The following is a 23256-nucleotide window of genomic DNA, read 5'->3' on the forward strand; positions in this document are numbered from 1 at the left end:
TATATAAGGTGCACATTAGGAGCTCTCCGTACTCTTGATTGTGAAAATGCTGATGGGAATTGTCATTCCTAATACGTATGTTTGAGTTCGTGCTAACTGGATGTCACCGAACGTGTGTGACCGTACATTTTGGGTTTTCACATCTAAACTCGCTGCCCTTCTATTCGAGGTCTAGGGTCTTTCAAGCTAAAATCCTTGGGTGTTGGCCTGCGCAACAATGGAAAACCGTGGCACTGCCTGCCCTTCCTCACGTAGCCTCGTGGGATGGGAGAACAGAGAAATTCATTCACAGCGCCCACAAAACTGGAAGCACACCAGTCCTAAATTCTCCGTTTCCGTTGTTTTATATTAAATCAGTCTCACCAGTGAGACTGATTTCCGCCTGCTTCCTCCCTACTTCCCGAGCCGCGTTTTGCAAACAATATGAATTGTATCTGTTTTATCTTGTATTTATCCAAAGCTCCCTTGCATCCACTCCCGTGTGACAAGGAACAACATTTCACTCATCATCACACACAAACTCTGATCGGAGTCAAGGTGTGGTTTGATCCGTGAACCGGGCTGCCATGTGTGATTGGGTTTCACAGAGGTTTCTCATGGGTGCCACGCACACTCTTTTCCTTATGGCTACACGGTTTAACCACCCACCCAATTACAGACATCCATCCCTCGCGGAAATGAACTCCTCGCTTACAGACACGGTTTGAGGTTACACCTCGGCCCAGCCGACAATGCCACTTTGATCTCTTGTGTCGTTTCACAGTGCTATACATTGTATGACTCAATCAATTGTGGCCTCCTCTGAGTTTGTACCTACCGCGTAGCTGTGCAGCGTGGAGGAGGGTGAGCGTGTTTGGGAGGAGGGTCCTGAGTGAAGGACAGGATTGTGTGCTTGACTTTTTTTTCCTCCTAAAAAAAAAAAAGAAATCCTTTTAGCAGTAGGACCCAGAGGACCTCTGAAGGAAACATGGACTAACACACCTTTATGGTGTGTGAGGCTGGAAAAAAAAAAAAAAGGAAAAAAAAGTTGTTCAATACTGTAACAAAAAAGGTTGAGCTATGGGGCATGTCATTGGCTGAGGAGGGTCTGGCAGGAAATTACAATGACTCCAGGGGTCAGGGCAGAGTTTGCTATATATGTATTGCAATAGACAACATCTCTACTGGCCAAACTATCGCTCTTGCATGGTGAACCCTCATTAGTCATCAGCACGGGGGACAGTATGAGCGCTTCTGTGGCCGTGTACAGGAATATCTACACGGAGGACCGCTTCAAACAGTCCTACGGCTCGGATGACAACACCGCTGGAAGTTTGCGGCTCCGGGAAAAACTCGCCGGGAGGTGCAGGTGTTCAAGGCGAGACTGCCTTCACCTGCTGAGGGAAAGAGTGCCCATTTTCAGCTGGCTGCCCAGATACAAGCTAAAGAAATGGATTTTAGGAGACACTATAGCGGGACTGACTGTTGGTATTCTTCACATTCCGCAAGGTGAGGAAAATAATCTTTAAATAATAATAGTAATAATAATAATAATGATAAGAAGAAGAAGAAGAGTTCAGTTCATTAGTTATTTGGAGGCAACTTGACAATAGTTCTTTCTTTCCAATAATCATGCTTGAAACTATTTATTGATTATAATTATAAAAAAAATCTGATGTAAATTAAATTACTTATATATACTTTCTTTAAACACTCACCACCCACATTGTCAGAGTGGACAATGCAATGTGTTGTTATTTAAAAAATAAATAAAAATAAAATAAAAATTACTAAGCTGTCTTTTTCATTGTCCTTTCCTAAACAGGCATGGCCTTCGCTTTACTCACATCCGTGGCCCCAATATTTGGCCTTTACACCTCCTTCTTCCCCGTTGTCCTGTATATGTTTTTCGGCACAGGTCGCCACGTGTCCACAGGTGAGATGTGAACCCACACAGCATCTGATAAATGTTCTAGTTGAGTGTGGAAAACACAAATTAGTCATCATTGGCACACATACAGTTTTTTATTATCTCATCCATCTTGACATCAGAGCCAGTTTTCAGTGATCATGTTTTCTGCTGTTGCTGAGAAGACTGGCCTTTTCTCAGGTACCTTTGCTGTGGTGAGTCTGATGACCGGCTCAGTGGTGGAGCAGCTTGTCCCGACCCCGCTGGAGATGAACTCAAGTTCGCCTGAAGCGGCTGACTTCGAGGCCCAGCGAATCGGCGTGGCCTCGGCCGTCGCTCTTCTCTCAGGAATCATCATGGTAGGACTGATGCACAGAGTCAGAGTACGGTGACAGGTTCCCGGACGCTCACAAAGACATGTCTTGTCTTGTAGCTCTGCATGTTCGGTCTTCAGCTGGGCTTCCTCTCCACGTATCTGTCAGAGCCGATTGTTAAGGCTTTCACCAGCGCTGCTGCTTTCCATGTCACCATCTCTCAGCTGCAAAGCATGCTGGGCCTGAGACTCCCTCGCCACACTGGGACTTTCTCCCTTTTCAAGGTAAGGAGTGTTTTTTTTAAATTATTTATTGTACAATGAGACAATACAGTGTCAATAACAATACAGTGGTGATATGGACTGACAAAAAAGGGGTATGAATAACAATATTTATGGCAATGAATGTGTGTGTATTATAACTAGTGATATTTACAGTTGCATTGTTACACAGATAATTCTAATATTAGTGATATTTAAGATAGTAATAGAGCTTGTGATAATAATAGTAATTATCAGATAGTCAAGAGCAGCAATAATAACTATAAAAACAAAAAATGTCAACTTAATATTTTTGTAATAATAATAATGACATCATGGATGCCCGGGAGTGCAGGTGGTACAAGACTGTATCTGTATCTGTATGTATACATACATTAATATTTTTTATGTATTTATGAGGTGAGTGCATGTGGTGCATTAAAATCCGAGTGTGTGTAATGCATTAAAAAAGGAAGAGATGGGGGGTTACCATGGAATGATTTTTGTCTTTTGTTTGTTTATATTCCATATAGCTGGTGCATTAAAAAAGGTGATGTGCCACAATGGAACAATACAGGGAAAAATAATAATCATAATAATAATAACAATAATATTAATAATAATTTGTAGGACAACTTAATCCTTTATTGTAAAATGTGAAGCCTTTGTATGCATTTGTGTGCTCAGACTTTAGCATCAGTGATGGAGAACCTGCCCCACACCAACATGGCTGAGCTGCTGATCTCTTTGGTGTGTTTGGCCGTCCTGGTCCCAGTTAAAGAGATCAACATGCGTTACCGGCACCGCCTGCGAACGCCTATCCCCGTGGAGATTCTGACGGTTAGTGACTTTTGTTCATAAATGCTGAAAGTTTATTTGCTTTTCAATGTAATTAAAATACTTAATTTATGCTTCACTCTTCAGGTGATCATCGCAACAGGTGTGGCCTATGCCTCCTCCCTGGACTCCGCTTACAACATTGAAATAGTTGGCCATATTCCCGCTGGGTAATCTTTCAGATTTGAACAAAAACAAAAATCTAAGCACTAGTGGTCAGATGCCATCTGGATTTCGACTAATTTTTTTTACATGTTTTCTTTAGGTTTCCAGCGCCACGGGTGCCTGCGCTTCACACTTTCCCTGCCATTGCCGGAGACACAATAGCTATAACATTTGTTGGCTACGCTGTTTCAGTCTCGTTGGCTATGATTTACGCCGATAAACACGGATATTCTATACATCCCAACCAGGTAAAATCCGGGGAAGCAGGGGCTGCTTCGTGAAATCTGAGATTTGGATTTGAATCTGTTTTCGAACTGAACCTTTGTTTGATTTCAGGAGCTGCTCGCTCACGGCATCTCCAACACGGTGTCCTCCTTTTTTAACTGCTTCCCCAGCTCAGCGACTCTAGCCACCACTAATATACTTGAGAGCGCTGGAGGATACACGCAGGTATGGAAAGTGCACACGATTAATGGCAGCTTCTTCTCTTTTGCCGCCTGCTTTGTGTTAAACTCATAGTCGTATTTGTGTGTGTGTGTGTGTGTTCCTGCAGCTCTCTGGCTTGTTCACCAGTCTGGTTGTGCTGATTGTCCTGCTCCTGATTGGTCCACTGTTCTACTTCCTGCCAAAGGTTTGTCCACTGTTCTGTTTCTGTACGAGCTTAAAAGAAAGAAAGCGGACGAATTCACCCAGCTCCTCCTTTGTCTTTCTCCTCAGGCAGTCCTGGCCTGCATCAATGTTACCAGCCTCAGGCAGATGTTCTTGCAGTTCCAAGACTTACCTGAGCTGTGGAGAATCAGCAGGATCGACACCGTAAGCCCAATTAATAGCAGTGTGACAGATAAGAGCGTGGTCTCGTAGCTCAGTTGGACTTGAGGCGTAGTTGCCCGCTCACAAACTAGTGACACATATCTCTCCACACAATAACCGCAGCGTCACAGTTGCAAGGTTATTTGATACAAACCCTCTTTCAGCCAAGAAGTATTAATCTAGTTATGGAATAATGAGCCAGTGGAACACAGGGGACACATCAAATGGACTGCTGTGATCCTTACACTTTCACACTGATTGCTTGGCTAGAATTAACCATCGCTCATGCTGACATACCCCCATTGTCGATTGTTATGTCCCGACGTGACAATGTGTTATTGTGCTTTGTGTGTCTTTGTGTAGATGGTCTGGGTTGTAACCTGGCTGTCTGTGGTGGTACTCAACGTGGACCTTGGCCTGGCTATCGGGGTGGTTTTCTCTATGATGACCGTCATCTGCCGCACACAGAGGTGCATTTTCCCGTCACTAAGAGCACCTTTCGACACAGTTTATATGAGAAGGAATAGCACGGACACGTGTTAAAAACAACAATCAGACGAATGTATGAATTAGGCTGCTGTCATACTCTTATGTCACTTTAACCCAAAACTGATGAAGAATGATCCCGCAGGGCTGGCTGTTCGGTGCTTGGCCGAGCAAGCAACACAGAAATTTACAGGCCTCTGGAGAACCACAGCAAGGTGAGCAAGGTTTCTGCCGTTAATCCTTGCAACATGAGACTTTTTCTTTTTTTTTCAACGATAATAACCCCAGAGATAACGCAGCAGGTGTATCCTATAAGAATGAGGCTGTCCTCTTTTCGTTTCAGTGCTATGAAGTTCCCGGAGTGAAGATCCTCACTTACAACGGGCCCATTTACTACGGCAACCGCAGCTTCTTCAGGGAGGAAATGAGCAGGCTGTTGGGCCTGACGCCAGAGAAGATCCGCAGCCGGGAAAAGGCCAGAAAAGCCCTGGAGAAACGGGAGAGAGAAGCCACCGTCAACACTGTGGTGCGGCTGACTGAACGGAGATTAAAACAATATCAAAAATCTAAAGTACATACCGTGCCTGTTTAATTTTAGCGTCTTCTTGTTTCCCTCAATTGTCCTTTAGGAACGAGGCATTGCAAACACATCGTTTTCCTCAGAAATTGACTTCTTCAAATCAGGTGATTAATCATTTCTATTGTGGCCCGCGTGAGACACACTAAACGCCATCACTGTTCTATTTGCTGTGCAGCTTTTGTTTACACTATTTATGTAGTTATTGTTGTTGCTGCACACCAAAGAGTTCTATTTTTCTGCAGAAACATCCGAGAGCGACGTCCAGGACGTGCTAATTGATTGCAGCAGTGTGATATTTGTCGACGTGGCCGGAGCGAGGCTCTTCACGCAGGTACGTTTTGCAACAGTGAATCACGACAGTCGGTATTTGCTCGCATTGTGTCGCAAGTGACTGATCGAATGCGGCCGTTTGCAGATGTGCACCGAGTGCCAGAAAGTTGGAGTTCAAGTGTATTTGGCAAACTGCAATGGTAAGACCGTTTCCTCGGCTAAATTCCGTACGTAATTTGTCGGGCGAGAGTTTCACTTGTTTACCTCGACTCACTTCTATCTCCTTAGACAGTGTCTTAAAAATCCTGACGTCAAGTGGTCTAATGAACTACATGAACCCTCAACATATTTTCGTCACCGTCCACGATGCCGTGATGTACATCCAACAGCAGAAGGTAGGGATCAGAATCTTTACACAAATATAAATAATTTAAGAATATTTTGATGACTCGTAATGATACTGCTGCGTGTTGCAGGAAAAACCTCCGGAGAACACGACGACAGTTTGGGTGTGAGCCAGGAGGACAGTGATGAATCATTGTCCCTTCAACCAAGTGTGTGGGACTAAAACGGCTGTGGGCGTTTATTGTATGTGTCTCTGAGCTGCAGCGTTTGGTCCACATCGTACTGTATGCCAATGTTTTAAAGGAGCAGTAGCCTGTTGTAGCACCATGTCATAAAATACAGTAACTTTTAAAGTGTTATTACATCATTTTGCAGATATTGAACTCACTCCTGGCGCACCGCCAATATAGTCTTACAGTATATTTAATGTAAACAAGTGTGAAAAAGTGTGAATAACACCAATATGATAAGTCTGTTACGACAGATATGAATTATTCTCATTTTTTACCGTCAAATACGTTATGTGTTGCCATTGTAATATTTATTTAGTTTCTTTTTGTTATTTGCAATATAAATAAATATGAAGTGCACTGCGCAGTTTGTTAAAAATCATGTATTTATGTGTATTTATATCCTTTTGAAACTCGAAATGTCATTCCATGCTCCCTTTAACTATTCAGTGAGGGCACAAAGGGCTTTATGATTGACCTTTGTACAGCAGCTCTGCCACCCAGTGGCTGCTCTGACAGTAAATACATCTAAAAAAAAAAAAAAACAGAACTTAGATTTTTATTTTTTATTTAAATGAATAAAAGATACATTCAGTTAATTTTGAGCAAACGTGGGTTGTAGGTTTCTCCGTCAATTTTTTAGTTTCATAGTATTATAGTTTTTTTTTTTTTTTTTTTCAGGGGAAACACACTGTGTGGAATGTGAAGCATGTCCTCTCTGTCAGATTTTGACGAGGGAAGAAGAGCAGTCTTTGTATTTGGCCAGGCCCTGTAGGTCTGCTCAGAGAAATTATATCAATTCATTCAAATAAATAAGTAAATGTAAATCTGTGTCGCACAATAACAATCAAAAACAGCTTATTGTAGTTGAGTGAAGCTAAAAAAAAAAGGGAAAACTAGGAGAGAAAAATTTACAGAAATAATCAAAAATAAAAATCTGGACAACAATAATGTGTGTATTAAAATAGAACAGAAATGTAAAGGAAGCGTGTAGTCTTTAGGTTGAATTTATCAATACAACTTGCACTGTTACATTTGCTTATGGAGATTGAGTTGTTTATTTGACTATGTATGAATTGCTTTCTCAATCTGTAAAGCACAGTATTAGTATATGAAATATATTAAACACTCAACATGATGTAATTTTAATGTAAAGCTGAAGAAAAGAGCTGAACTGACACAAGCAGCCCTCTTTGGAAAACAACCGAAACTCAAGTTTGAACATGAATTACCTGCTACTTTTTAAAAACGTGTGTCTGCCTCGTTCCTACTTTCAAAGAAAAAAGCTACATATTATGAAACGCTTCTAAGAAAAGCTGTCTAACCGGCCTCGCCTTACTGTTCTGCTGCCCTCTGCTGTCCAACTGTTAAAACCTTTCCTCCCACTGATCCTCATGGAAATCCTTTTAACCTTGACCTGGTAACTCTGTAGGTAGGTAGTGTGAGTTCAAAACCAGGATGCAAAAAGAAGAAGAAAAAAAACTAATTATTTCCTTGCTTGATGTTGGATAGTCAAGTTATTATTATTATTATTATTTTTTTTTCTGTGAATATTTCAAAGAGGCCTCCAGACACCGTACCCTTTGGGTTTTCCCTTTAAAGCTCAAGGAGTGTTTCACTAATTGGCAGGAAGTAGTCCACTTCAATTAGAACATGGTACACAAGGCTCTGGCCAGATGTTTACCAAGCCAGATTCTACAGTCAGACCTACTAACAGGCACACACACACAGTGTAAAGGCAGATATTCAAAAAGTAAACCGGCAAACTCCTCCAGGAAGGTCACTGACGAGGCTTTGATTTATGCAACCAAAAAAAAAAAAGGGAAAATTGTGTGTATTGTTTGAATGTAGTTTTTCTAACTGACTTTTCTTATCCTGTGCACTGTGAAAAACGTTACTTATTAATGCGATTTACACAGGATCACTCTGATACGCCCAAAACCAGTCTAATTTATGTTTTAGAGTTTTTCTATTTTTCTTATGCTTTTATTTTCGTGCTTTATTTTTGTGCTTTATTTTTGTGCCGGAGTCAAATTCCTCGTATACTTAATAAAAACACTTACTTAATAAAAATAAAGCTGATTCTGATTCATAGTTACATTTAGAAATGTACACCAACGACAAATCCACTGATGGTTCAATCTGTGTGGCTTTTCTGTTCTTTTGTTTCCCTCTTGTGGGGAGACATTGATATTACAGTCTTCCTTTTTCTTGGAAATTATTTATTACTTCTTGCGAAATACTGTAGATTATGAATAGCATTATTGCTTCTAACACCACATTATTCTAACACTTTCCCTCATGTTGAAACTACTGAAGCCTATTTATATATATATATATAGTTTTTTTTTAATGAAAATCATAATTAATAAAATAAATGGGCCTCTATTGCTGGATTATGTTCCATTATATAAACACAAACATCTCACCTAATTTCAAAGCATTCTCGCGTTTACAATAATTTCACATCTCAGCTCCTAAACCTACATACTCTGACCTTTGGACTTGCGCTTTTGTTGTATCCATTCCCACTTGTCACCAATCCACAGAGATCACCCAGACAACCAAATTAGATAGCGAGTAGATAGCATTCAGACAAAAGCTGAGAGGATATGACGCCTGCCAACGGCCGTTTTAACAAGCATGAGGAACAACTTAACAGCAGGTAAATATTTTTATTTTTTTATTGTCTACTGGACCCACAAGCAGCTTCTCTCAAGAAATAAGCCTTACGGGGTTTAAGAAAAATTACAAAAGATTTTTATTGGAAAATGCCTGGTTCACATCAGAAAACATAGTACACTCTTTATAAATAATCCACTCCGCAGTGGATTGGTTGTGCCAGAAAGAAGGACACACTAATGTGTACAGTACCTGGTTAGCAGCAATTAACCAATAAGGTACCACAGTCAGCATTTTACATCATTCACATTCAGTACACAGCGTTACACAAGACCATCACATAGAAAACAATGTCCTGGGAAGTTTTTGAATGTAAACTTCAACAACAATTTAAGTTAAAATTTCACGTGATATTATTGAAAGGGTGTAGCACAATGTAGGGGTTCACACAGCCTTTCTGTGTAGAGCTGCCACGATTTCCTGCTTCCTCCCACCGTCCAATGACACAAATGTGAAGTGTGAATGAGTGTAAATGGTTACCTGCATTTACTGGTGTGTAGAGACATCTTACTCAAGCATTTTCAGTAATACTGCTGTGACGGATATGTTTTATTCGAGACCCAGCCGTAGACTTCAAAAAAATCGACGATGCAACCACAAATACAATAGGAATACTAGGAGATGAATTCTGAAATGCAAAGTGCAGCCTAAGTGAAGCAGAGCTGTAAAAACGACTCATACAACGTTTAGACTCAGAAAACATGTCGAATCCATGATTCAATTTATAAAGTAAAAATGTGCAAACCAAATTTCGTTTGATACAAAAAACTGGCCACAAGCGTATAAAAAAATTACCACAACTTAACAACAATTAACTAAATATGATATGAAACAGGTTTAAAACCATTGTACCATCAATCTGTTTAACAGATGTTATGCACGTTTACGCAAACAAATGGTCAAAAGGGGAGGGTGGGGGTAGAAGTCTCTATTTACAGAATGTTAACTAGACTACCACAGGTTTACCAACCCTCTGAATTAAATATCCCTTGAGTTTCTATGATGTGACATTGGATCCACTCCTCAATGCCAAACAAACAACAGCCAACAAACAAAAAATCTATCCCTGCACTTGTCCATTGGTCATTTTCAAACATTTTCATTACACTGAAGACAAAACAAACAAAAGAATTTCTCAATTCATCAACCTGCCACATTAAGGTTTTACCCACTACATAATACAATACATACTGTACGTACTCTTCAATCTAACAATCACAGTCACAAAGCCCCTCAAATAGAGGAGCATCCTTACATTCAAGTTACAAAAATAATTATTTTCCACTTTTCCCTCACATACGGGAGACCATCTTTCAGTGGCTGGTCATGCACTTGAACCTGTTCTTGAAGTAGAAGACTTCATTACGAAGGCTTGCATACCCTTTGGAGGGCGAGTAGCGGAACTTTTCGTAGGACTTTTGCGACTCTGTTTTAGTCCAGGGTAGCTGGATCTTCGACGCATGGTTGACGACGACGTCACTACAGGAACCAACGTGGAGGGAGCCCAGACCGTCGATGAAGAACTCTGCAATGTGAAAGAAAATTCAGATTTTCTACCGCGTTTGGGAGAAAATTCCCTAAAGCAGAAGGTGACAGGTGACTACTAACCCAGATGGGCAAACCGTGACAGGCGGGGGTCGAAGCCGGCCTGCCGCACTTTGTCTGTCTGTCCCATGAAGAAGTTGATGACGGCATCAACCACCACGCAGTTGGGAAATCCCTCAATGATGTGGTGGTAGCCATTTCTGATATGCAAGCAGTCGCCGTCCCCGTCCCCTTCTTCCACTGAAATGGTGTGACGATAGGTGGCAGTGTAACCTGTCACCTCTCTCACCGCACCGCCGACCTGAAGGCAATGAAAACGTTACGTCAGCCGGCCTAATTAACTGACCTGTCCAATCAAGCTCAGAGGACACTCAGAGCCAAAAAACACGTAGTTAGCAGCTTAACTGGGAGGAGCCTTCATACCAGTTGTACCTGTGGGAGACACTAAGAATTTCCTTCACTGTGCAAGTCGACATTCCACCAACAAAAGATTCCTTCTTTATAGCAGGCCCCAACAAGCCATCCAGCATTCAAAACCCTATCCCTATCTCCTGAGCTAGTTTCTGCCAGCAAATGTAGTTTGTAGGAAATGTAGTTTGAATCCATTCTTAATGTCAAGACTGAGGGCATCAAGAACACATTTAATTTCTCAATGTCAAAAAAAAAAACATCACTGCACTCAAAAAAAAAGAAAATACCTAGTCTCAATTCATCCATTCATCCACTAAAGCCTCAGTAACAGCTAATGTAAGGGTGAATGTACAGTTAATCTAAAACCTGCACTCATTAGGCCTCTCTAAAAATAGAACATCGTTGAGCGATTATTAGGTATAATAAAACTCATACAGTGACTGAATAAGTTCTTCAGTGCCAACTTTTTACAGAAAAGCCTGCACCCAGAAAGTCTCTGCTTTAGTGCTGTTGAAAAGATAAGTAAACAGGGTGCCGGTCTCACAGGGCGTCTTTAAGTAACTAATTGTCTTGACAGAAAGCATTTTTTGGCTCCAATGGAAATGAACGCATGAGGTTTCACTGGGGTGTGTTTTGGGCCCTCTCCAGTTCCGTCAGTCTCTGTATGCGTCCTCGCTACCAAATGACTTAAGTGGTCACGCCATAATAAAGAAGATGACATATAATATCACTTGGACCACGTGACTTATTTAAATTCTTTAGTACAATTGAAAATTATTAGTACAATCATCTGTTCACAGGGCTTTCAAAAACAACAAAAGTCCCAACTTATGCTGCCAGTGTCCTGATGACCACTAGGAAAAGTAACTGGATTATAATGGTTTTAAAATTCTTACTGTTCAAAGTCACACATTACAGAGTATTTTTATACTCTTATTTTATTTAGTCCACCCACACTACTAGGTGACTACTGAATGTTTCTACTACTGTTAACAATGAGGATTTCCCCATTTTGGGATGAATAAAGGCACTTCTTATCTTATCTTCACTGAATAGCTGAGAGATCAAATACATCTCCTGTATAAAGCTGTCCAGTAGCTGTCCCAAGGCTCAGCATGAATTTGAAATGTGCCATCGCAATAAAACTGATCAAAGTTTACAGCAACATTTGATTTACTACTACTTCCATGGAGCTGTAAAAGCTAATCTGTACAGAGGGGTGCAGAATGAAGGTTGATACAAGCATGCTCCTCACACTCACACATTTGAGTGAGCCAGGAGGGGGAGCAGAGGGGCATTCTTTCATAAGATAACAGAAAATGGTCATCATCAAGTCACCTGCTAGCTGTCACAACATTATAACTACATGTTTCTTGAAACTCATCTCACCAGATCCAAAGTTGTCTTCTCCAGGATGTCCACCATCCTCTCCAACTTTGTGTTTGCAGTAAAGATGAAGTCGTCATCCACCCAGAGCACATACTTTGTGGTAACTTGAGACACTGCTAGATTTCTCCCCGCAAACCAACCCTGTTAAAATAAAGAGAAGTCAACACACATTGAAAACAGTATTATGTTTCATAGTTAAGAGTGCAATACATTTCTTCCAAACTTCTTTACCTTTCCAAACGGCATAATGTAATGGTCAATGTAAGGACCTTTCACTGGCTGAGGGTGTTCATTATCATCTGCTATCACTATGGTGACGGTGGGATAATACAGCCGTATGCTGTCGATGAGATCCTTGAGTTTGTCATAACGCAGAAAGGTCTTCGTGGCGATGGTAACAAGAGCAGTAATGTTGTACTCTGAGAGAAAAACAAACAATAAGCCACGTACAGACTTCAAACACTCCGCATCAAGTCCTGCACAGTTAACTTCTCACAAACCTTCTTGGTATCCAGAGTTGTAAAGTTTCGGAACAGTTTCATGTCCAACTTTGACGGTGAAAAATGCCTGGTGAGCTTCAGTCGCAAATTGAACTGCAGAATGAAACAAAAACAGCAGTAAATCCAAGTTTAAGACCTTTTGAGAGCAGATGGGGCACTGCATATTGTATTGAACTGTGTTGCTTCTCTTAGGCCTAAGCGTCCTAAATCACTCTCGGATACATGGTTGAATGAATGAATCAATCAATCAATCAACGTGCACTCTCCGACACAAATGTAGATGTGCTGAGAGAAAATGGAAAAAAGATAAATACACTGTGTCCTGTCAAACTCTCCATGGCCTGTCTGACTATCAAAGAGCTATCAAAGCTGCCAAAACGGTCTACTTCTCCAATTTGGTCGCTAATAATAGCCTCAGGTCTTGCTAAGTGCTCTGAACTCTCTTCTCAATCCTAGTGATGTCTCTCCTCTTGTGCCTACCTACCCACTCTCTGTAATGACTTTTTAGCAAAAAAGTTGCTCCCCTCTGACCAGGCCCATCTTAGACCCTGCTCCTTCTCTGTGCTCTGCAACCCTCATCTCGATGAGTGCCGATTTTCTTAAACAAACAAATCAACAGATCCAAGAGAGAAAGGATCCTGTTTGGAGGACACACCTCCACAGCTTGCTATGCTTATATCCCGGGCCCTCTGAGTTGATAAGTCCATCAGTGCTGTTGTGAAAACTAGCTTCTTTCAAGTCTGTGTTTTAGCCAAGACCAAGTCTTATTTTAACCATCCTCAGTGATCAAGTTTTAACTTCCCTTTCATTAGCTTCCGGTCTGCTTTTTATATTGATTTTAATTACTCTTAAAAGGTCGCAATGGCCCTGCCCATTTACATTTATCTGAGCTATCTGAGCTCCTCCTGAGCAGCTGCTGAACAATGAACCGCTCTTTAACAATTCAAGCCCAGTGAATCCTGGCATTGTCATCTGTCTTTTCTCTAACAATGCATGCCAATGATTTAACCTTTCTCAAACAGACTAACACATTTTCCATGACCAGGGCTGTTTCGAGACACTCTCTCTCTCACACACACACCGTTATTTGTCGCCTTTGCAGATCCTATGGGGATTTTAAATTGTGTCGTTGATTACCGACCGAATTTCAGCAGTCCCCGGGAGGCCCTCTGGCCACTAGCAAGCAGTCACTAGAAGGGGGGGGGACTTGTGTGGATTCCCAACGTGATGTCATAGCAGTGTCTATAGGGATTCATTTACGTTTACATGCACATGAAAAAACGAATTACTGCCTTAATCGGACTCTAACTGGAGAACTTAAGTGCATGTAAACACATTACATCGGAGTTCTCTATCCGATTAAGACACTGTCAGGATTATTTTTATTATTTTCATCTAGATGTGAACTAATTAGTAGAGATATCTTAGATTTAACTTAGAAGTGAGGATATTAACACTACTGCCATTTATATACACAGATGTGATTCTAACTGGATGTGTGGACATTAACATTACCAATAACTATATGACCAAATGTAGTAACACTCATGTAACCACCAAGAGGGAAATCTTACGACAGTCATGAGGTCGAAAGTAACAGCTCATGGTTAAGTTACTTCCTTTGGGGGTCTGTCATGAGGGGTCACAAACATGAAGCTGAACAGGCCGTAATGAAAGGGAAGAATACAGACAGCATGTGAGGCATAACAGAGGATAAAGAGAGGCTGCTTGAAAGTAGCACAATTGTAGCAGGCAGGATGCAGACGATAAGCGGGGACCCTGCTCAGGGTCAGTGTGTCTGAGAGAGGTACACTACCGGTCAAAAGTTTTAGAACACCCTAATTTTTTTGGTTATTTATTGCAATTCAAGTCATGCAAGCCCGATGAATAGCTTGAAATGGTACAAAGGTAAGTACTGAACAGCCAGAGGTTACAAAAAAATGGTTTGGTTATCCAAAACTAAAAAAAATATGTATGTTTTAGAAAGATACAAAAAGGCCTTAAGGGGTTAACAATTTAAAACTGTTCTGCAGTAATGAAGGTTGAATCAGCCTTGAAAGCTGGTGCTACGAATTCCTACAGGTGTTCTGACTTTTCTGGATTACTTACAACCCCCTCTGTCTGCATAAAAGCAGTGTTGGAACACACTGTGGTACCAGACCCTCATGAGCATCAGGTGAACAGTATTGTACTGCAGAAAGTAGTGTGTTGCTACAAAAGCGGTTAGAAAAAGGCAATTAACAATGGAAGAGAGACAGACCATCATAACACTTAAAAATGTAGGTCTTTCCTACAGGGACATGGCAAAGAAAGTCAAGGTGTCAGTGACTACAGTTTTCTTCACCATCAAAAGGCACTCAGAAATGGGGAAGTCTAAAAGAAAGCGGTCTGGCAGACTCAAAGCCACAACTGAATCAGAGGACATGTTTCTGAGAGTCAACAGCTTGCGTGACAGGCGTCTCACAGGACAACAGCTTCAACCACAGCTTAATAGCAGTCGTAGTAAGCAGGTTTCAGTTTCTACTGTGAAGAGAAGACTTCGAGCTGCAGGTTTGACAGGAGGAGTTGCAGCAAGAAAGCCATTGCTAAGATGTCAGAATAAGACAAAGAGGCTCTCCTGGGCCACAAAATGCTGCCATTGGACTACTGAAGACTGGAAGAAGGTATTATGGTCTGATGAAAATAAATTTCAAATCTTCGGTTCATCACGCAGGATCTTTGTACGCCGTCGAGTAGGCGAGAGGATGGTTCCACAGTGTGTGACATCAACTGTCAAACATGGAGGAGGAAGTGTGATGGTCTGAGGCTGTTTTGCTGGATCCAGGGTCGGTGACTTGTACAGAGTGAGCGGCATCCTGAACCAAAATGGCTACCACAGCATTCTACAGCGCCATGCAATACCCTCGGGTATGCGCCTAGTTGGTCAGAGGTTCATCCTACAGCAAGATAATGACCCAAAACACAAGTCCAAGCAATGCCAAAACTACCTCAGGAAAAAAGAACAAGATGGTAAGCTTGAAAACATGGAGTGGCCAACACATGTCTCCAGACTTAAACCCCATCGAGATGGTTTGGGATGAACTGGACAATAGTTAATTTTCAGTAACAAAAACTGGACTCCTCCCCACCGGTACCAACCGATCATATAAATTTTCTGATACTGATCACCACTGACAGACTGAAAAAGAAGGCAAACTTGTTACGTGGCTCACTTCCTCTGTGAATTCCTTACCCATTTTAAACTTAGCTCTTGGATGTGAAACTGTGTTTCATGGTGATAATGTTTAACATGGTGATAACAGTTTCCCACTCCACTACCTTGCTAAACCTTGCTTTACTTTGACCTCTGTTATTTTTTTTACTAATAACTAATTACTTTACTTATTAACTAGCTCAAAGTGGATGTTACTTTTAACACCCTCATACAAAGAATGTTGTGTTTTACTTCCTAGTGTTGGCTCTGTGTGCTCAGTTGATGCTCAGTTAATGTGTTTTACTATAAATATGAATATGATGATTTTACACTGCCCAACCCATGACAAGTGGTTAGAGAAAATGAAAGAGTGAATGAATGACGACTTTACTTGTATCTGCTGTCTTTGGGTGGAACACAGTGTTTGTATAGGTGACAAATTGCAGTTGCCTGTTCAGAGCACGGAGGGAAGGACTCGACAGAATCATCTCCTTCTCTCCCTCGCCTTTCACGGAGACCTCGTCCACGGCAGCAGCAACGTTAAAAGTCCCCAGTCCCAGTGTTGCTATCAGATATACCTGTTCATTTTCAATAAATTACAGCATGTCACCTTGTAAACAGAGAAAAAAATTGTGCTCATTTGTTGTTGAAAATAAAAACAAATTACTTTGTGTTCTGGTCTTGGTTCTTCTTTGAGACTCAAACCTGTGGAAAGAGAGCAATTGTCACTGGATAAATCAACGGGGAATGATGATGCACTGAAGACAAATTAAGTAAAGTAACATTTACCAGGAACGATGATCGTTTTGAGAGGTCGCACCTCCACACCCTGCGTGGGATATTGAAGTGGACTGTTGGCCTCAGATATAATTAGGACATCTGCAGGATTGTAGGACCTTTGGACATGCAACACATGAGAGAGAATATGGCTGTATTATTTACCTGCTGTATAATAAATTCATTCCTGATATTTACAGGAAAGATATGTTAGTATAATTTCACTGCATTGTACCCGGAACAAACCCAGTTGCCATTGGGATTTCCTTTGATTTGGGTGATTTATCCACAGCACTGTCTAATCGAATGTTCAGTAATATATTTGATCCTAAGATGTTGCTGGGGAGAGAGCGGTATTTGAGTTGTGAAGGATGCAAATCGCAGAATATAATTCAGAACACTGTCGTTATACATAACTGCATCTCTGGAGAGGAATCAGAAGGTCTCATTTTCACGTGAAGTATTTGAACAATAGTTGCTTAACAGTGTTACATAAGAGTATATACAGGGAATAAATTACTTGATAACCAGAAGCGTATATCAGCAGTTTTTTTTTTTATCAACTTTTGCTGGACAGAATTCACTTTCAACATCCGAAATGCTAAACATCAAGGCCATTTAGAAAGGATCTCTCTGATTAATTATTAAAAAAAAAATTTATTAAAAATGTCACTTCTACCAAGTGTATTACAACTCAAATACAGCAACTCAATAGTTGTTGCAGATGCAGTCATACAACAAGTGTGGTTTCGACAGGACTGATGGACAGCACCAACTGCAATGGCTTGTCTGTTTCCCATCACAATATGAGGAAGACCTTTAAATAGACTGGACCGTGTGTTATAGGCCAAGTGTTATGTTACAACGTGACACTAACCAGCCTTTGGAAACTCACGACAAAGCCTTGTGGGTCAAAGTGTCCTTATCACACAGAGACGTCATAAAAATCTCTGCACTTGTCTTGGAACTGATCTCAATGATGGCAAAGAGTAAAGGAGGCTTGCACAAGGTTACGCCTTGATTGTGATTACACAAGGTACTACGTTTGCAATCATTTGAACTTTACCTCTCCTGAAAGCTGCTGTACTCCTGAGCTCTGTGACGTATTATCCCCTCAGGGTTAGGGTGGAACTCCAAGAAATCTTGATCGATGTTTTGAGCCCACACTCGCGGGAAGAGCAGATCGGAGAACGGCAGGTGAACTGTTTCCTCATCAGCCAGGCAAACGCAAGAATTGTGAGCTAAACGACTGTCAGAGACAACACTGTCAGAGTGAACTGATACGGACAACAGCTTGAATTTTGAGTCAAATTTAGACAATATTCTCCCTGATTACATACCTTGCCACATCCTTTTTTATATGGTAAGGAATGTCATGATATTCATTAGCAGCGGCTCCATTTTTCCCACTTAAGCGTTTTTTTGTTGGCCTGTCCTGTCTCGACCGTATGTCAACCGTTGAGGTGGTGCCATGGCTCCAAAAGTGAGTGAGGGCTACCAGCATTAGTCCAGCGAATACAATCAGACCAAGGCGCTTCTTACAGGAGACATGCATCTTGAAAGACAATTCACAGACATCAAAGGTCAAAGGTGCGTGTGTGAGAGAGGGGTCCTGTGTTTCACATGGGTATTATTGAGTCTGTCTGGATGGTTGACAGAATAAAAGAGAACAGGGTTTTACATAATTGGTGAAAATCCCTTGTAAACCTTTGGAGGAGCAAAGATTAAGCTGTCTGTAGAAGTATTGTGAAGAAGAGTATGAATGTCATATATGTATTATGTCGTGTAAGCAATATAATACACTACAGTTTACAGTATACATCAACATCAGTCATTTCTAGCAGTTTAAATTTAAAAAAAAAAAGTCATTCTCTATTATGCTCTTAAACTCATATATAACTCAAAAATAAATGGCAGACTATTGTCTGTAACTTTCAGTTCATACAACAAAAAACACACAAAGAAGCATACAGGATGTCGCTGTTAATTTTTCATTTCTTTCTTATATAGAGGTTGATGAACTTTGATTAACACTCCTGCAAGGAGGCATCATTAATGCAAAGGGAAACACTTTCTCCAGTGTGACGAATCAAAATGTCTACCATAAAACAGACTTCAGTAACGGTGCCCTACTACTTCAGGTTTTCAGTTTATAATGCTAATGCCTATGTGTAAGCTGATAGTTGCTCTCTGTGGCCCTGGTTCATTTTATTAGCTTAAAGCTGTTATTGTAGGCTTTTATACAGTATGGTCCTTGCAAAGTCCCACCTCTCATGCTGTGACCATGTTTACACGATGTTGTACAATTTGCAGAAACCTGCTCTTTTGTCAAAACAGTGCACAGACACAGTGAAGTAGAGTAAAGACCTATGTCCGCAATTAACTACTGCATCGCGTACAGCATCTGTTCACCTGAAAAGACACAATCTATTTGCTCCTTGATAAAAACGTTGGACAAAGTCCACATCTGTACTCTGAAGTGTAATTTACTTTATCAGTCACACTTGTCATGGCAGAGTCTCTGCCTGACTATGGTGTTGAGTAGTGGTTGGTTTACATCGGTTGCCAGGTGACAAAACCTGTCTTTATTTGTCAGCTTTTTCTCGTGCAAAGTCTTAGAAATGTATGTCTTTTTCTGTTCCTTCTTTGTACCACAGATAGTGGGTGATGGCTAGGGTTTTCCTGTGTAAACTAGTTTTGACTGCGTGGTGCACACTGCAGAGAAGGTTTACCAGAATGCACACACTACTATATGACTCAGATCCCCCACTAAAACTGCCACAAAGAAGGAACACAACATCTAGCAAAGGGGGCAAGAACAGACGATAACAACAGTTGTACTCTATATACAGTGGTGGAAAAAGGTTTTCAGACACCCCATACATTTGAGAAATTTTGCATTAAAATGTCTGTTTCAAAGCACAAACCAAAGAATTTAGAAGAATTAAAACTAGTAAAGTTTTCAAGAAGAATGGGCATGCATAATCAGGTGTTCACAACATTTTCTACTGGTTGAGAGAGGAATTAATGCAGTAGATGGACTATTTTACTGTGATGATGAGTAAACATTGTAGTATAATTCCACACTAGTAGTAAAATAGATTTGCTTGGGCCCGTGGTAGCACTCTAACTTGAGCCTGACAACACTTGCAAAAAATGTTTTTGGTCGATGTGGATTTTTTTTAAAAACCAAAAATAACAACCCCCAGCAACCATGGCATCTTTTTTGGCACAAGCTCTTCCATGTCTTCGTGGTCTCCTCATTCTGCTGCTTAATTTTCAGACGTTTACATGCACGTCAAAAAAAACGAATTATTACCTTAATCCGACTGTAACTGGACAACTCAAGTGCATGTAAACATAGATTTTCTCCAGCATGTGTATGCTTAATCGGATTTTATTAACCTGCATTTACCCGCTGACAAGACGCATATCGCCACCTCCTAGTGTGGAGGAGACTGACGTGTTCCCGGCGCATATTCAAATTTTTCAGTTGCATGTAAACTGGGACAATGACCGCCTTCAGAAAGTTGAATTTCAAGTAAAGCTTGGCTAACCTGTGTGTGTAAACACACTGAGTGACACAGCTGCACCATGTGTGTTAAGAACACTACACTGAAAATAAGGGACACATTGAAACTGTCAAGAATTTAGTTTTGTTAGTTATTCTTGTAAACATCAAACAAAATAAATATCATTTGTATTTGTTTGTGTCTGTCTAATGCAGGAACACCTTTAGAAACACAAACAAATAAGCTTCTCATGTCACTCTTTTGGTGACTTCTACCCAGTAAACTCTCTAAACTGTATGACTATCTTATCTTACACTGAAGCACATCCTAAAGGTAGTAGCAGTTGAAAATGACTTTGCCCTTTAAACATATTACGCTCTAGCAAAGTCCACTGCTGTTCACAAGTTCGCATAGTCAGCATACATTCGAAGGAAAACTGTAAATACCACAACTGGTTTGTGTGGGGTGAAAAAAAAAAGGAACAGATAAGGACCGGTGTGGCATGTGGCCAGTTTTTTATGCTTCCCTCATTTGTATAGAAAGTAGAACGTTTATTGTTATCAAAAGTTAATAGCCTGACTGCCATTTAGGCATATAAATCCCAACCTCCTCAGTTAACCTTTCCTTGATGTGTTCCATCTTTACTGATCCTATCAAACAATCAGTTTGAAAATTGTGGAGATAGAGAAGCAGATGGAAATACATAAACACGCTAGGACCAAGCAGACCAATCGCAGCTCTTGCAGTCTGCGAAGCCATGGCGCGTAGTTGCATTTCTGGGGAGGTGCATGTCAGCTACGGCGTCATAGCTATGGCGACAAATTGACCAAGAAGTCAAAACTGCCTATTAGCTGTGGACAGGTGTGGGTGACATTGACCTTTCAGGCCAAAGGTGCATCTCCATAAACTCCAGACTAAAGGTGTGAATTAGGGTGAAACTATCTGGATTGAGATAGAGGTGTGCTAACACTGTGTTGTAACCGGCAGTGTAACTGGCAGTATGTTGTAACTTCTGGTGCCCCAATCCATATAATTTGTTCAGAAAGGAAGTTTGCAATTTTGCTTGCATGCCTTTTTGGTGGCTCTTCTCTGCCCCAGAGTCAACTGAAGAAGGCACTTGGATTTGTAGTGAAACGAAAACTCATATGTGTCCAGTTGTCTTTGTTTTAGCCCAGTAATTCTACATTTTTTATCCATCTGCACTGCCTCTGCTGAACACTACCAGACACCCCTCCCCCTCCCCCATCCCCCAATGAACACAGGAAACCCACCAACATCCCATTACTTTTGTTGTATGTAGGCTACAGTGATATTGATTTTATATATTTGAGTGTGTATATGTTTAGTATGTATTTTATTTTTATCTTATTTTTAATTTCTTATGCAACAACCACCAATGCAAAGTCCTTGTATAAATATACATGGCAATAAAGTATTTTTGATTCTGCATATGACTATCACAAATTTACAACTCCACAAAGTGCGAAAAGATTCTTGTATACGGAAAACAGCGTTAAGTGTGCCCGTGTATTTGTTTTTTTTGTGCGGACATGCAATGTTCTTTGCTTGTTTTAGGATTAAGGAGGAAGCGACCTGATAATTACAATCGCAAGAGACAAAAAGGAGGAGGGAAAAAAATATTTCTTACCGTTGTTGTTTTAGTGGAAATTATTAGTTTTGCTTCCTTCCGCTTTAATTCACAAATTTTAAAAACTTAACGAAATGCCTCGGATTGTGGTGCCTTCTGTACTGACAGGTTCAGGAATGGGTGAGTTGAGACGGTCGAAGCCACTCCTCTCGCTGCTCTCCCTCACATCCATTCTGCTAAGTTTGCATAGGCTGCACATATTCAAATGACGAGCGCTACTTACAAATATAAATTATTTGAGGCTTCCGTGAGAAGTAGCCTTCAATGTGTGTATTTACGACTCTCCTTTTGAATTCTGAATGTTGACACAGAAAACATACTCTGATACTTCTTCTTCTTCGTCTTTGGGTGTGTCACAGCCCTGAGATACAATGACAACAGCCATTAAACAGCGAGTAAAATAATTTAAACCTTACACATTCACTAATGCGTTCTGCTAATTTGTATATTCCTACGTGATCCCGTTTTTATTTTCAAATAATGATTATAATAGCAATTTTATTTGTGGATTAATAAAGTGTGCATTAGTTTTACTATTTTAAAAGACGTTGCTTGTGCCGATGGGGCTTGAATTTGGATATAACTGCGGTAAAGTTTTGACCAAGTACACTATTATAGTAGCTCTTTCTCTGTCCGAGAATAGATCGAATCAGATGGATGGATGGATAATCATCGGCAGTGCAAATGCTTCCATAAAGGTCACCACCAGGTTTCCTTCTGAATCTGCAGGTTTTCGGTCCACAGTCACTGGTTCCTTGGTTTGACCTGGTTTAGTAACGCTTCAAACATTGTGTCCAGCACAAACTACATCATCTATCATGTCACATAGTGATTGCTCTTTTTTTCCCCATCAGTCCGTCTTTAGAGGGTACGCTCTTTTTTTTCAATAAATCTTTATTGACAGAAACGGATTCGATACAAAGAGTTACGATGAATGTACCTACAAACAAACAAATGAACAACAGCCAGGGGTTAGGCTATTAAATAAATACAAAGTATAAAGAGCACAAATTATATGTTTCCATAGCTTTATTATTATTCGAGTCACAGATATTTTGTTCCGTTTCCCTTTGGGATGTAACAGGGATTAGAGAGACTAAATTTAGCTCTGTGTATGTGATATTTCCCTAATATTATTATCAAGTTCACGACATACAGTTCTTTCTGTTTCTTACTTTTGACATCGTGGACACCAAACAGCATATTATTCCAATCAGACGTAGTGCTTGCTCTTGTAACTATGGAGATGTTCAAATGCGTCGAGATTCGGATGCGCTGTTACGGTGACGCCTAGTGGTCATGTGGTTGTATACCGCAACAGATTTTTAACTCCCTGCCGTTCGCCTTCCCGCTTTGCGGCACCAGCCGTTTCATTATATTTCATTTATTTCACCCCACATTAAATGAGTCGCGG

General features: G+C 40.7%; 2 protein-coding genes across 2 annotated transcripts; one reads left to right on the forward strand and one right to left on the reverse strand.

Annotated features, from left to right (window-relative positions):
- The first annotated feature begins 796 nt into the window (after positions 1-796).
- Positions 797-6564, forward strand: slc26a10 (solute carrier family 26 member 10). Its single transcript, XM_047600083.1, has 18 exons — positions 797-1488; positions 1805-1915; positions 2090-2247; positions 2322-2486; positions 3150-3302; positions 3387-3469; positions 3565-3712; positions 3801-3914; positions 4018-4095; positions 4182-4277; positions 4638-4744; positions 4906-4975; positions 5104-5286; positions 5390-5444; positions 5583-5671; positions 5756-5810; positions 5899-6005; positions 6087-6564. The coding sequence occupies exons 1-18, from the start codon at positions 1224-1226 to the stop codon at positions 6123-6125; spliced, it is 2076 nt and encodes a 691-aa protein (XP_047456039.1). The 5' UTR covers positions 797-1223; the 3' UTR covers positions 6126-6564.
- A 2358-nt stretch (positions 6565-8922) lies between these two features.
- Positions 8923-22066, reverse strand: b4galnt1a (beta-1,4-N-acetyl-galactosaminyl transferase 1a). Its single transcript, XM_047570367.1, has 11 exons — positions 21843-22066; positions 18023-18237; positions 17749-17931; positions 16695-16801; positions 16573-16610; positions 16297-16483; positions 12713-12805; positions 12444-12631; positions 12213-12353; positions 10476-10713; positions 8923-10392 (listed from the first exon to the last, which is right to left on the reverse strand). Exons 2-11 carry the CDS (start codon positions 18235-18237, stop codon positions 10181-10183), a joined length of 1602 nt encoding a protein of 533 aa, XP_047426323.1. The 5' UTR covers positions 21843-22066; the 3' UTR covers positions 8923-10180.
- Positions 22067-23256: the final 1190 nt, after the last annotated feature.

The sequence above is a fragment of the Mugil cephalus genome, chromosome 1 (assembly GCF_022458985.1).
Source record: "Mugil cephalus isolate CIBA_MC_2020 chromosome 1, CIBA_Mcephalus_1.1, whole genome shotgun sequence".
NCBI classification, from domain to species: Eukaryota; Metazoa; Chordata; class Actinopteri; order Mugiliformes; family Mugilidae; genus Mugil; species Mugil cephalus.

Bases quoted from the DNA above. Each gene is read 5' to 3' on its own strand.
- slc26a10 (XM_047600083.1), top strand. From the start codon at position 1,224: ATGAGCGCTTCTGTGGCCGTGTACAGGAATATCTACACGGAGGACCGC. The intron at 3,915-4,017 runs GTATGGAAAGTG...GTGTTCCTGCAG, and splicing joins GCGCTGGAGGATACACGCAG to CTCTCTGGCTTGTTCACCAG. The intron at 5,287-5,389 runs GTGCGGCTGACT...ATTGTCCTTTAG, and splicing joins AAGCCACCGTCAACACTGTG to GAACGAGGCATTGCAAACAC.
- b4galnt1a (XM_047570367.1), bottom strand. From the start codon at position 18,237: ATGCATGTCTCCTGTAAGAAGCGCCTTGGTCTGATTGTATTCGCTGGA. The intron at 17,932-18,022 runs GTATGTAATCAG...TGTCTCTGACAG, and splicing joins ATAAAAAAGGATGTGGCAAG to TCGTTTAGCTCACAATTCTT. The intron at 12,806-16,296 runs GTAAAGTCGTCA...TTCATTCTGCAG, and splicing joins CCCAAAGACAGCAGATACAA to TTCAATTTGCGACTGAAGCT.